Raw genomic sequence first — 15321 nt, forward strand, 5'->3', positions numbered from 1 at the left:
AGCAGAGAAAGGGGACCGCAGAATGTAGTGTTAGAAGAGAAGAGCACAGGGTGCAGTGTTAGCAGAGGATAGGGAAGCACAGGATGTAGTGTTGGGAAAGAGGACCGTGGGATACAATGTTAGCAGAGGTGAGAACAGGATGTATTGTTGGGAGAGGGGAGCGTGGGGTACAGTATTAGGCCGCGTCCATGGAAAGACAGGCAGCGCTGTGCCGTGCGGACGCTCCGCGCTGAGCCCCGGCATCCTCAATGAGGATGTCTTGAGAGGGGGCTTACGCGAGCGTCCGCAGGCGTGCTGAAGCGTTGGATTTTTCAGCCGATAGGCAAAGCTGTTTTTCAGCGCGCTGTCGGCTGAAAACATCCAATCACACCACAGCAGCGTCAACGTCACGGCGCTCTGACGTCGGCGCCGTGATGTTGACGTCGGTGCGTCGCGGGCTATTGGCCCAGCGACGTCACTGCCCCGCCTCCCGATCGCGCCCGCTGGCTCGCCTGCATGTGCATGAAATCGCTCATGCTTGAACAGGCGAGCCTCAGCGTCCGCGCGGCTCAGTGCGCCTCCACCCTCTCTGGACGCAGCCTTAGTGGGCAGCACAGGATGCAGTGTTAGCAGAGAAGAGAGCAGAATGTAGTGTTAGCAGAGGAGACGGAAGCACAGGGTGCAGTGTTAGCAGAGAAGAGAGCAGAATGTAGTGTTAGCAGAGGAGACGGAAGCACAGGGTGCAGTGTTTAGTAGAGAATGGGAGTGTAGGGTTAGCACAAGAAAAAATGACAAAGTGACAGGATAGTCTGCAGGACGGTATCTCACAGACATTGTGACACATCCTATACAGCAGATGCGGGTTACATGACCCCACACACTACCATGTAAACAAACATTGTGAATCACTGGCCAACACTACGGACACTGGGGCAGCGTGTGACCTCCAATATCCCTGCTTTTTATGCATCGGACCCTGAATTACATGGGACATGGGTCATCGTTAACACCTTCAATGCCAGAGGAGCAATGCGTTGCTGGGGGGGGTTAATTTTATACCACATTCTCCCATTTCCATCTGAAATGTGAATACCAGTCTGTCATTAGGTGTGATGTCACGTGTGGTTCTGTGATGTCGCGTATGGGACTTCTGACGTCACTTCCTGCCTGTCACCTGTCTCCCCTACAATCTATCCCAAACCCTGCTGCTAGAATCACTTCACGCTCTCCTAATTCTGTCTCTCCTGCTGAAATCCCTCCCCTATTACTTACAAAATGATCCTCCTCACTTTTAAGGCTATACAGACTTCTGCCCCTCCTCATATCCCAGCCCTAGTTTCTCACTATACACCTGCCTGAGTGCTCAAGGATCTCTTCTCTCTACCCCTATTGTATCTGAAGCCCTCTCCCGCCTTCAACCTTTCTTACTGACAGCCCCACACCTCTGGAATGCCCTTCCCCTCAATACCCGACTGGCCCCCTCTCTATCCACCTTTAAGACCCACTGTATCTAAAAACACACATCTTTAACAAAGCATATGGGTAGCTCCACTGGTGATGCAATACATAAGATGCACAGACCTTGACCCCTTGCAGAATCACTTACCATAACACCCTCCTACTGTCTCTATTAGTGCTCCCTAATTTCCATAGATTGTAAGCTCTCCGGGGCAGGCACCCTCTTTCCTATTGTTACTGTCATGTCTGAAGTGCTTATTCCCATTATGTCTTATATTGTTATGTCTGTATTACTGCTGTGAAGCGCTATGTACATAAATGGCGCTATATACATAAAGCTATACATACATCTCTGCCTGTGTGCCCAGAGTGGCAATGTGTTGCATGCCACTCTGGGAGCGAAATAATTAACTAGCTGCCTTCCGTGTGCACATCTCTCCCTCCCTCCCTTCCTCTTTCCTCCCTCCTCCCCCCTTTCTCTGTTTACACTTTCTGCAGCATTTTTCTCCTCTTCCCGTGTAAGGTCACACCCAGCGCCCACAGCTTCAATAAAGAGGGAGCCGCTCCGGAGAGGGAGGGAAAGGGAGCCCGAGAGAATGAGGCAGAGGAACACTTATCCACTCCCAGAAACACTTCATTACCAGGTAATTTTCTGCAAAAGGGGTACATGCAAGTGTAACCCCTTCTCCTTCCGCAGCCCCCCTTAACCCCTCCACTGTCACACCCTCGTTAACTTCTTCACTGTCAAGAGTCGCAGAGCTAGGTAGAGTTCTCCTCCCATTAACCCTTTCACTGCCAGGGAGACATGCCGTGCTAGAATACTCCTTCCCATTAACCCTCTCACTGCCAGAGTTGGAGCAACCCCCCTTCATTAACCCTGTCACTCCCAGAGACTTACGGAACTAGAACACTCTTCGTTAACCCTTTCACTGCCAAAACAGGAAACCGCCTCCTCATTAACCCTGTCGGTGGCTTGCAGAGATAGAACACTCCTCCCAATTAACCCTTTCACTGCCAGAGCTGGACCATGCCGCCTCATTAACCCCATCGCTGCCAGAGACTTGCAGAGCTACAACACTTCCCATTAACTCTTTCACTGCCAGAGCTAGAACACTCATTAACAATTTCACTGCTAGAGACCGAAAAAGCTAGAGCACTCCTCCCCTTTAACCCTTTCACTGCTAGATACCTACAGAGCAGTAAGAACCCCTCCTTCTCATCCCCATTAACCTCAGGAATGCTTCTCCTGTTGGAGTCTCCCTTTTATGGTGATTGTTAGATATCTGTGGTCTAGCAGTCTGTCTGTGTGAGAAACAGGGGGGGCTGTGTCAGTGAGTGTGCATATATGTGCGTGCGTGCGTACGTGCGTCACTGTGTGTGTGGGTGTATAAGTATGTCTGTGTTATGGGGCAGCCGTGTCCTTTTAAGGTGAAAAGGATACTGTTAACGGGGCGAGAGACACCACCAGACAGACATACACAGAGAGACATACAGTACACAGAGAGAGACACATACAGACAGAAACATACAGTCAGAAGAGACTATCTGTGTGCCTCTTGCAGACAGAAGCGACAGCGAGAAACATGCAGACAGAAGAGAGAAACATAGGCTGGGATTCATGAAGCGCTGATCCAGGGCCCGTTTCGGCGGTAACTGCCTTTGGCTTAAATAGCAGTTGACGCTGGATCGAGGCGCGATAATCCGCATCGCAGCTTTGGGAATTTCCCCCATAGAGAGGTCGAGACATGGGGCACGTTTTATATACTCCAAAGTGGCCGCTAACTTCAATGGGTAGTTTCAGAGGAACCCAAAACCTCAAGAGGTTTAATGACTAAAGTGCAACACCACTGCAGAGAAAAGGGCCTGATTTCTAATAATAATTTAATAGTAATAATAACTATATGAACAAAAAGAGAACAGCCTAAAAAGGCATATTAAAAAGAGAATACAGTAGGGCCCCACTTTATGGCGCTCCGCTCGTACAGCGTTTCCCAAGGTATACCCATATTCATTAGGTTCGGCGGTTGTTCCGTTTTTCCGGCGATTTTTGGCATGACGCGCACAGCAGCTGAGTATCCGGCTGTCACTAAGCAACAGTTTTAGCGCGTGCGCAACTCCTTGTCAGATGCCATTTGTCAGCGAAACAGTCTGTTTACAGCTCTGCATCTCTGTTTACAAAAGGTACAATACAGTACACTAAGGCCCCGCTTTACAGCGATTTCCGCTTTACAGCGGCGGCCTGGAACGCAACCTGCTGTATGAGCGGGCCCTACTGTATATTAAAGGAGCAGTCCTTGTGCCTATGTAAAATATGTGTGTATGTATATACGATGTATGTATGTACGTTTAGGGTGGTAACCTGCTTAGCTAACCACCCAGTTAGAAAGGGCTGGAGTAAAGTTTTAGTTATTCACCAAAGTGGAGTAGGCCTTTATTTTGTTTGTTTTTGTACATTTTGCATTGTTAAAGGAACAGGCGCAATAAAGTCAAGATATAATTTTACCCTAATCGGTCTCCACTAAATGTACCTCTGCACACATGTCTTACAGGATTTTTTTTAAAAATTGGTTTGAAGCAGGGGGTCTCCGGAGCTGAACCGCATTGATTTCAGCTCTGGGGACCCGCTGCTTCCCGAGATACGTACCTCCGTGTAGGGTGCTGGCAGAAGCCCTGGCTGGGTTCACAATATAGGGGTTCAAAAGTCCCACGTCCTGCGAGCCAATAGGAAGCCATGACGTCATCACTTGCGGCTTTCTATTGGCCAGCGTGACTGGGGCATTGAAACTGAAGAAAGATACCGGCACCTCATACGGAGGTTAGTATCTCGCTGCAACTAACAACTGTGGTGGAAGATTTCTTTACCCCCACCGCCGGCTGGTCCATACAAAAAACTGCTGATCGAGCGGGTGCTACTGCTAATGTACTAAATTATACTATGTAGAAGGGCCACAAACCAGGCCAGGCACACCAAATTGCACAATACACTAAATGTGTCTTGAAAAAGGCTCCATGGGGAAGCCAAAACGTTGAGCAAGTAAAGTAGGGTGACGATTTTTTTCCCAGTTGAAAAGAATGCACGAAAGGCCTGCGCTGATTGCGAATGCGCGAACAAGCCACAGCGATTGCGCATGCGAGGCGGGCAAGAGCCGATTGCGCAGGATCAGCTCTTGCTGGCAACGCATTCACGATCGCCGCGGGCACTAACCGCAAACAAAAAAAGCCGGGACGTTTTGAGAATGGCGGAAGATGCAAATTTGGAACAAAATTACGCAAAATGCATCATTTTAATCTTGCGTCAATGTTTTGAAGTATATCCTCCAAGCTTTGTGCCGTGTGTCACCTTGTGATTTAGAGAGTGACAATAGGAGATGGGGATGAGTTACATGACGTGCAGATTATAGATCAATCAAACGCTACATCACTTTTGAGATTGTATTTGCGTCATAAAAAATTGCCAAGTCTGAGGTGGCGTAAACTTTTCTGACCAACAATGTGCTTCGAAAGTTACACACTTTCTTACACTTGGCGTGATTGCGGTGCAGAAAATGGAGCCATGCGTCAAAACAAACTTCTTTGTGCGCTTTCTCTATGTTGATAAATCCCCCCTCCGTCTAACGATCCATTTCCAATCTCTCTGAAGAACTTGAGTACACGAGAGGAAGAGGATTCTGGGTGAATGGATCTGCAGCTTCTCCTCTGACAAATATGGCGCTGTTTTTTTTCTTTCTCGTAGTACTAATTGGGTATCCCTCGTTTAAGAGCCGAAAGATTAGTGACATGAAATAAAGTGCCTTGAATTACAGCAGACTGATCTTTCTTTCATCTAACTCACAGCTGTTTGTTTGTTTGTTTTTTGCCCTGCTGGGAGCTTGTAGTGAATACCCCAGGTGGGCTGGTAGTGTGTCTCACTGCACTATGGCATGTCTGTGGGTATTTATATCCACCTGCCGGTCAGATTTACACCACACACTCTCCCTCCCCCCCCCCCCCATGCATCCTACACACACACCTCAAACGCCATACACACAGTCACCAGCTTTCTAACGTCACTGTCCCTAGGAGCTGCCAATCTAATCCAGGAGAGGCCTCGACTGACGCAAGTGCTCTATCTATCTATGTATAATCTCTATACACTAATATATATTTATGACTCCCTCCCCCTCCACAGGAAAATGCCAAACTGGGGCGGAGGGAAGAGGTGTGGGGTGTGTCAGAAATCTGTCTACTTCGCAGAGGAGGTGCAGTGTGAGGGGAACAGCTACCACAAGTCCTGCTTCCTGTGCCGTGAGTTGCTCCACTCCCACTTCAAAGATACCAAGTAATGCTGTGTGCACCACTAGAAATAATAACTTTATTTCATATAGCTCCCAATGGGACTCCAAGCGCTTCACAATTACTGTATCGTGTGCGGTACACACACAGCCATTTGTGCAGATACGGTCACTGCACAGAGCAGCTTACAATCTACAGTATGTTGTTGGTGCCTGAGGCACAGGGAAATAAAGTGACTTTCCCAAGCTCACAAGGAACTGACCGCAGGAATGGAACCAGGTTCTCCTGCTTCAAACTCTGTGTCATTGTTATACAGAGAGAAAAGGGGACGGGATGAGGATAGTACAGAGTCTTTATTCACTGAGCCAGTCCTCCCAATGTCAGGCTGTGTTTCCCTGTGGCAGTCGTAGAGTTACCAAACTGGGTATCCCTGTGCCAGACCTGGAGATGCTAGGATCTGTATCTCCTGTATTAGTCCTAGAGGTGCTAGGCTGTATATCCATCCTCAAGGTGCCATGCTTTGTGTCCTTGTGCCAACCCTAAAGGCCAGCAGATCCAGGAAACGGAGGGAGCATGTTCATCAGGATCACCCCAGAATGAGAGAGAGGCAAATATAGTGCACTTCTGTTTAACTTGTGTAGAGATAGTTAATGTAACTCGGCTCTTATAGACTGTACAGTAAGTAGGCTCTCTATAGGAGCCATGTTACGCTAACTATCTCTACACAAGTTAAACAGAAGTGCACTATATTTGCCTTTCTCTCATTCTGGGGTGACCCTGATGAACACGCTCCCTCCGTTTCCTGGATTTGCTGACTTGTAGTGGGATTGTGTACATCATCCCTTGGAGGTTGAGACTTCATTTTTATCACCTTACAATAATCTAATTGTTCACTTGCATTTACGTATTTCACTTTCACTTTATTAGTTCACTTGTGTTTAAAAGCGCCTGTTTTGAATCACTTTGGTGTATATACCAACCCTAAAGGTGCCAGTCTGTGTGCAGGTCCTAGAAGTCCCCCCACCCCCCTCTCTCCACAGTGGTCTGTAAGAAGAATCTGGACAGTACCACTGTGGCCGTTCATGGGGAGGAGATTTACTGCAAGTCCTGCTACGGCAAGAAGTATGGTCCCAAAGGCTACGGGTTTGGGCAGGGAGCCGGCACCCTGAGCATGGACCGGGGCGAGAGCCTGGGCATCCAGCCTGATGAGTGAGTAACAGGCGCATGAATGCCCTGCTCTGTGTATCTCTCTGAGCTGTACTTTAATCTCTCTCTCTCTCTCTCTCTCCCTCTTACACACAGTCACTCTTCTTGTCCCCCTCCCTCTCTCACACTCTTCTGTCCCCCTCAGAGTCCAGAGACACCAGCCCACAAATAACCCAAATGCCTCTAAAATTGCGCAGAAAGTGGGCGGAGCAGACGTCTGTCCGCGCTGCGGAAAGTCTGTGTACGCAGCCGAGAAAATTGTCGGAGGAGGGAATGTAAGTATAACTGGAGAGGAATAGGTTACTGGGGGGAGTGTTCCGTCTCTGCCGGTGAAGGGGTGTGTGTGTGTGTGTGTGTGTGTGTGTGTGTGTGTGTGTGTTAGCGCTGCACTTTGTGCTGTTCTGCTCTGCTACTCCCTCGTGGATCTCAGTCCTGGCACAGGTCCTGCTTCCGTTGCGCCAAATGTGGGAAAGGTTTGGAGTCCACAACGCTGGCGGATAAAGATGGAGAAATTTACTGTAAAGGTAAACAGCTGTCACACACAGCTATCGGTCACACCGGCTATCTTTCAGTGTGTCACACACAGCTATCTGTCACATAGCTGTGAGCTGTCACACACACACACACACAACTATCTCTGTGTCACAACTCTCGTACGCACAGCTCTCTCTCTGTCTCCAGCTCTCTTCCTCTGTCATACACAGCTGTCTGTCACACACACAGCTATCTCTCAGTGTATCACAACTCTTACACTGAGAGATAGCTGTGTGCGTTTATCACAACTCTCAAACGCACTACTGTCTCTGTGTCATACACCACTGTCTGAGCACGGCACACACACTCTATCTCTGTGTGTCACAAACGCACTACTGTCTCTGTGTCATACACCACTGTCTGAGCACGGCACACACACTATCTCTGTGTGTCACAAACGGCTGTCTCATGCACCGCTTCCTGTCTCACACACCGCTATCTCTGTGTGTCAGACATGGCTATCTGTCTCGCGCACACAATCACAGCTATCTCTCTCTGTCACACACATCTCTCATTTTCTCTACCCCCTTTCCCCCCCACCCCCCACCCCAGGATGCTACGCTAAGAACTTTGGTCCTAAAGGCTTCGGGTTTGGTCAGGGGGCCGGGGCTCTGGCGCACACAGAGTGAGGAGACGCTGACCCCTGCAACGCTGGAATCCCCACGACACAGCTCGGATTCCCACACCCAGCACCAGCGCTTCACACCTTATCACCCTGCATCAGCGGGATAGTAAAAGATGGCCGCCAGTGGACACTGCTGCTTTCTAACAAGACCACTGTAGACTGTAGATTCGCTGCACCTTTGATATATATTATTTTTTAATACATACTGTACACATGCGGATATAGTAGATATACTAACACACAGAGAGACATAGGTATATCAACATATTCAGGTGTGTGTGTAGCTATATAGTGTGTGTGTGTGTGTGTGTGTATATAGCTATATACCAATGAATTTCTAAATATATATTCACACAGCCATAGGTGTATATCTATAGGCACAGACACAGGTGGGTATATGGAGATGTGTGTATATATAGATAACATGTCATGTTCCTTTCCTGTGAACACTATAATAATGGATCATTCCATATTTCGGCCCATTACAGCTCTCCATTCCCAGCCTGTTTCTGGGGGTTCTTGCTTCTGGTTGTTTGATTCCTGGATTATGTCAGGGAGCTCTCCTACAGTGTTGTATTCCAGGTTTCTCTCCCTTTTTTACGCTCTCTGCAATGACTCGCTTCAATCTATACAATAAAGGTATATTTCTTGCCCTCAGTGCTTCTGTCTCTTACAGTACGGGTAAAGTCCCGGTAGCTGAAGGCTCCAAGCCCCCACTAATACGGACAGACAATGGCTCCATCCTCAGTCGCTCCCTCCCCCCCCGCACTGTGGTACAAATGGAGGGTGACAGACAATTGACCCCTCAGTAGGTTGACAGACTGCTCCCCTCCCACGCAGGATGACAAACTGACAGTCTTTCCCATCCGCTGCATGGTGGCACAGTGACAGTCTGTCCGTCCGCCAGCAGGGGGACACAAACAGTTGTTGTCTCCCTTAGCATTTTGCTTGCTGCTCAGAAGTGCCACCTAGTGGGGAAGAGACAGAAGTAGCAGTCACAGAGGGAAGGGACAGTGACACACTACAGTATAGAACAGCTGTGACCCGCGGGTCCCAAAGTGGCCCCGTTATGCCATTTGGAACGCCCCTCCTGCAAAAAAGAAAACTCTATTAAGAACAGAAACGGTACGAAATCCTTAAAATTAAAAAAAAAAAAAAAATACGCGACAGGAAACTTCTGAATATTAACATACATTTTGAAAATGAACACAATTTAAAAAACCTTGTTTAAGAATTAAAAACAGAATAAATCAAATAATGACATTAAATGTTTTGTGAGCAGACGTTTTCAGTAATGAACTTTGTTAAAAACAAGGACAGCTCTGTATTGACAGACGCTCATGTGGCGCAGTCTGCTTCTGTTATCCACCTCAAACATAAATCCTAATGTTGAAAAACAACTGAAATGAAAGGGCAGAAATCACATTGAAACATTTTAAATTCAGATTCTTTAAAAAAAAGTTTTTGTTAGGATTGGAAGTTGTTTCCTCTCTTCTCAGTGTAGCCGCTGCTACAAATAGATGTATTCTGTGGACAATACAGCATTAATGTGCTCCACCTATCACATGATGCGATAAGGCAGGGGGTGCGCAAACTGGGGTGTGTGTGAGATTTTCTGGGGGGCACGGCGGTTACAGAGACCCCGCGCTCTTCCCCAAGGCATTTAAATGAAATACTGGGGAGCGCGAGCGAGGCCTCTGTAACTTCCCTTACCTGGTCTCTGGCGGCCTCCAGCAACGCGTCGCCATGGTAACGCGGCATGAAATTACGTTTTGTAGTCACATGACGTTGCGTTGTTGTGATGTCAGAAGACGCCAGACACCGGGTGTGGGACAGGGTGGTACAGACTGAAAAGTTTGCACACCCCTGCGATAAGGCATATCAGACTCTCTACCTGATCTGCCTAGCAACACATGACAGGATATATGGGATTGGATTAGAAGAATAACGGATAGAATCTGGAGAGCAACGGTCAGTCAGAGCCTGAGATAGGTAGTTACAGTCCGAGAGGTACACCGACTGTCCGCAAAGTGACAGTGATAGGGGATTAAGAGAGACAGCCTTCTGATACTCCCAGAGGTGAAAGCGGAGGCTTGTAGGAGACAGCTAGCCAATACATGCTGAGATAGAGAAGAGCCCACAGCAAGAGAGATCCAGATATGGGCTGTTAATGCACAACCGGATAACAGACAGCCGGGAGGCCATTTCCCACAACTTTCTCGTATCCTTTGTGTATTACAGACACACCTCACAAATGTTTCACCCTTAACAGGCCTGCATGCGACTTCCCACCATTTTGAGATAGCTTCAATGCATTGCAATAACAATATTGGCCTAAGTGGCTTCCACATTGGACACTGGGACTAATATAAGGGACAATAACCCAGCGTCCTCATTTATTGTGTGCGTGTCACTTGTGAGCACATTCACATGTCTTAGGCAGGTGGTCTGCAACCCTGCTTTTCACCTTTATCAAATTGCATACATGCAAATGACCACACAGTGCCACCTTTTGTCTTAAATCCATTATTACATGGAACCCTTCAGCCTGATTGCTGTTTTTACCTTGATCCTCCCAGAAATCAAGAATTTCCACTCTCTTATCTCTGCCAGCATCTTGTACCCTCTCATGGTGTCTTCTTCGGGTGTGGTCTCTAGGGAGAAGTACCAGTCAGACTCGTCACGTCCCGGATAGCCACACACAGCGTCCATGTGCCTCACTCTCCCTGGTGGAATCTCGGTCAACCCCGCTTCGTTATTGAACATTTGACCATAGCCCTCTTGGGCTGAGATCCTACAACACTCTTGTTTGAGTACTGGCTGGATCTGTAGCGAGGATAAGGGTAGTTTGCCGGCCTCCTGTAGATTAGCCTGAATCACTGCCCGCACCACATCGGCGATGGTCCCCAATATGATTGGGGAACTTGGATGTTCCTGGGGCTGGACATATCAGAGCCTTCATCTCCATGAGGTGGGTCTTGTTGGTGTTCAGTTGCGGTATATTCAACTGTACTTGCACCACAGCATCAATGGGGTAGTCTTCATTGCTAAGGCACCGCAGCTTCATCTTCTCCACCGACTGCATAGGCAGATGTTTCAGATGCTGCTCGTAGAATGGTCGGCAGAATAGCCACTTGTGACCCGGTATCCAGCAAGGCTTAGGAATATATACCTTCCACTAGGACTCATAATTGCTGTCGGACCCACTGGACTGTAGGCATCCTGTTGGGGTGCTTCATCGAGGCTAGGCGCAGGGGCGCTCTCCGATGACATGGAGGGTATTTCTGTCGGTTGCACTGTGAAGGCCATGGCCCTAGGAGTGGATTTCCTGGGCTTCGGGCAGTCCTTAGAGAAGTGACCATCTTGGTCACAGTTGTAGCAGTGGTTATTTCAGTTCGCACTGGCGCTGAAAGTAGGAGTCACTCTCCGGGGCATCCTGGATGCGGAGGCAGGCACCCTGAAAGGGGTATTGTCCTCTGCACTTTCTGCCTCCTTGGGCTTCGGGGCTGACACCACTTTGGACTTTTCTTTGCGGGACTCGCATGTCTCTCCTTTGGAGGAGTCACGAGGTGTTCTAGGGGTCTGAAACTGCAAGATGACCTCTTGATCTTGTATTCGATCCATGAGGTCCTCGTAGTTAGGTGGATTATCTGTGGAAAGGGTACAGCAGATCCTGTAAGGGATCCAGCCCTATGTTTGGCTGGAACTCACCCTTAGATGGCTATAGAGGTTCCAGGCAAAGCTCTCCCTGAACAGCTATTGGAATCACCTGTTCTGAACTCAGACTCCTGTTTGTCTTGATGCTGCTTGCTCTGCAGCACTTCCCCTATTGGCTGTCTCTGCCGCTGCAGCAAAATAGACCTACGAGACCGGCAGCTACTTTCTCACCCCCTTCAAAACTAACCATGTCTGCTGAACCGTGTCTCCCTACTCCTAACCGCTATTCTGATGACCCCCATGAATGCAGAGGTTTTCTTAACCAATGTGGCATTCAATTAGAATTAATCCCTTCTCTTTTCCCCTCTGCAAGGTCGAAAGTAGCTTATATCATATCAGCACCCTGCTGACCGGTGACGCCCTGGCCTGAGCATCTCCCATTTGGGAACAAAGACCAGAGGTTATCCAGGACTACTCTCGCTTTATAAAAGAATTTAAGCAGGTCTTTGACACCCCGGGTCGCAAGATCACGACAGTATCCTCTCTTTTTCATATCTCTCAAGGTCTCCGGACAGTTGCTAAGTACGCTCTGGATTTCTGAACCATCGCAGCAGAGACAGCCTGGAATGATGAGGCATTGTCTGCGGCCTTCTGCCAGGGGTTAGCCGAACCCCTCAAGGATCAACTGGCTGCTCAGGAAAGACCTACTAATTTAGAGGATCTCATTGTTGTATGTATCCATGTCGACCAGCGTCTCCAGGAGAGAAACGTTGAACGCTCTTACTCTCGGCCTCTTCCGGCCAGACCCTCTATCCACTATCTTGTTCCTATAGATCCTTCATTTTAAGACGATCCTGAACTTATGCAACTGGGAAGCCACCGATTATCTTTCACAGAGAAACAGCACTGGCGCGACAGCAGCCTCTGTCACTATTGAGGTCACCCTGGTCATCAACTATCTCGCTCTCCACTCAAACCGGGAAACGCCAAAGCTCAATGAGATATTAGGCGATAACATTGGGCACTATCTCTCCTTCCCCTTTCTTCCCAGGAAACTTTGCCGAGCCGGATCATGCTCCCCATTCCCCTCAAGGGTGACAAGTTCCAGGTCACTGCATCTGCCTTCATTGACTCCGGTTCAGGAGGTAATTTTATTGACCAAGACTTTGCTTTAAGGAACAGGATTCCGTTTCTCCATAAATCTGTGCCTGTCGGGTTGGAAGCCATCGACGGACGTCCCCTCCAGCCAGCCTTCATCTCTCGGAAGACTTGCGAACTCTCTCATCACTAAAGACGGCCATAAGGAGGAGATCGTTCTGGACGTAATTCATACACCATCCGTTTAGGTAATTCTGGGCCTCCCCTGGCTTCAATGACACAACTCACAGTTGGATTGGACCAACAAAGGACCCATACAGTGGAGCCCTCAATGTACCAAGTCTTGTTTCAGTCCGAGACAACAAATCTGCGGTTTAAAGGTCCCTAAAGAAGACAAATCTACTTTTCCTGAAGTTTATGCTGAGTTCAAAGATGTCTTCGACAAGTTACGCTCAGAGGTTCTTCCCCCACATCGGCCTTTTGATTGCCCATTTGATCTTTTGCCAGGCTCTGTTCTTCCTAAAGCCAGATCTTACCCTCTCTCTCTTCCTGAGACCAAAGCTATGTCTGAATATATTCAAGAAAACCCGAAGGGGGGTTTTATTCGGAATTCTTCATCCCCAGCTGGGGCTGGCTTCTTCTTTGTTAAAAAGAAAGGTGGGTCTCTCCGCCCTTGTATAGACTACAGGGGGCTTAATAAGATCACTGTGAAGAACCGTTACCCCCTACCGCTCATCTCTGAGCTTTTTGATTGCTTACAAGGGTCCGCTATCTTTTCCAAATTGGACCTTCGAGGAGCATATAATCTTGTCCGTATACGCCAAGGCGATGAATAGAAGACGGCCTTCAACATTCGTGATGGGCATTATGAATATTTAGTCATACCTTTTGGCCTTTGTAATGCTCCGGCAGTATTCCAAGAATTCGTAAATGAGATTTTTCGAGATCTTCTCAATCTTTTTGTCATAGTCTATCTTGACGACATTCTGATTTTCTCTAAATCACTCTCAGAACACATCCATCACACTAAGCACACTTGTCTCGCCTTCTGGAGAATCTTCTATATGCAAAACTAGAGAAGTGCCTATTTCACCAGAAATCCATTTCTTTCCTGGGCTATATTATTTTGGACACCGGATTCTCCATGGACCCTGCCAAACTCAAGGCAGTGCTAGAATGGCCACATCTGACCTCCTTGAAAGCTATTCAATGATTCTTAGGATTTGCTAATTATTATCGCAAATTCCTCAAAAAAAAAAAATATTCTAATGTAGCTCCTATCACGGCCTTGACAAAGAAAGGAGCAAATACCTCTTCCTGGCCACCTGCGGCACTTCAATCCTTCAAATCTCTCAAAGAAGCTTTTGGCTCTGCACCTATCCTGTGTCACCCAGATCCCAAACTACCTTTTACTCTGGAGGTAGATGCATCTGATGTTGGCACCGGCGCCATTCTTTCTCAAAGGCAATCCCCTCAGGCCAAGCTTCACCCCTGCGGTTTCTTTTCTAAGAAGTTTTCCTCGGCGGAACAGAATTATGAGTTGGCAACAGGGAGCTCCTCGCTATCAAACTCGCACTACATGAATGGAGACACCTCTTGGAAGGTACTGAAAGTCCCATTTCAATTCTCACAGATCATAAAAACTTGCTGTACATTGAAAACGCCCGTTGTCTTGGAGCTCGTCAGGCTCGATGGTCTCTATTCTTCTCTAGATTCAATTACCTTATTTCTTATATTCCCGGGTCAAAAAACCTGAAAGCTGATGCACTGCCCCGCCAGTTCGTGGTCGAAGACAAGTCTGAAGATATATCGGAGACTATCCTTCCTTCCAAATACGTTATTTCTGCCAATTCTTTTGACGTCCTGGATGACATTTTGGCTACTCAAACAAACATTCCCAATGGTCTTGAGGTGCCGGATGGTTGTCTGTATGCTGCTCCTCAATTTTGCAAAAAGATTCTAGACTGGGGTCATTCATCTAAGTCTGCCGGTCATCCTCGTACCAGAAGTACTTCTGACCTTATCAGACGAACCTTCTGGTGGCCTACAATGCTAAAGAACATTGAGGAGTTCATCAAATCCTGTTCTATCTGCGCTCAGGGTAAAGCTGCACGCAACAAGCCACCAGGTCTCCTACACCCACTGCCAGTGCCTGAATGCTCCTGGAGTCACCTCTCTATGGATTTTATTGTCGAGCTTCCTATTTCTAAAGGAACGAATACGATTTTGGTTGTCATCGACAGATTTTCAAAACAATCTCGCTTCATCCCTCTCAAAGGCCTACCCAATTCCGCTACCTTAGCTGATATCTTTGTCAAAGAGATTTTTCGTGTTCACGGGGTACCACTGACCATAGTATCCGACCGTGGACCTCAATTCGTCTCTAAATTTTGGCGTGCATTCGCCCAAAGAATGGACATTGCTCTTCATTTTTCTTCAGGGTATCATCCCCAGACCAATGGACAGACTGAAAGAACTAACCGAACTTTGGA

General features: G+C 47.9%; 1 protein-coding gene across 1 annotated transcript; it reads left to right on the forward strand.

Annotated features, from left to right (window-relative positions):
- The first annotated feature begins 1900 nt into the window (after positions 1-1900).
- Positions 1901-8727, forward strand: CSRP1 (cysteine and glycine rich protein 1). Its single transcript, XM_075613962.1, has 6 exons — positions 1901-2081; positions 5606-5721; positions 6750-6918; positions 7061-7190; positions 7346-7439; positions 8002-8727. The coding sequence occupies exons 2-6, from the start codon at positions 5610-5612 to the stop codon at positions 8076-8078; spliced, it is 582 nt and encodes a 193-aa protein (XP_075470077.1). The 5' UTR covers positions 1901-2081; positions 5606-5609; the 3' UTR covers positions 8079-8727.
- The last annotated feature ends 6594 nt before the right edge of the window (positions 8728-15321 follow it).

The sequence above is a fragment of the Ascaphus truei genome, chromosome 9, assembly GCF_040206685.1.
Source record: "Ascaphus truei isolate aAscTru1 chromosome 9, aAscTru1.hap1, whole genome shotgun sequence".
In the NCBI taxonomy this organism is placed as follows: domain Eukaryota; kingdom Metazoa; phylum Chordata; class Amphibia; order Anura; family Ascaphidae; genus Ascaphus; species Ascaphus truei.

Bases quoted from the DNA above. Each gene is read 5' to 3' on its own strand.
- CSRP1 (XM_075613962.1), top strand. From the start codon at position 5,610: ATGCCAAACTGGGGCGGAGGGAAGAGGTGTGGGGTGTGTCAGAAATCT. The intron at 5,722-6,749 runs GTGAGTTGCTCC...CTCTCTCCACAG, and splicing joins CAAGTCCTGCTTCCTGTGCC to TGGTCTGTAAGAAGAATCTG. The intron at 7,191-7,345 runs GTAAGTATAACT...CGTGGATCTCAG, and splicing joins AAATTGTCGGAGGAGGGAAT to TCCTGGCACAGGTCCTGCTT.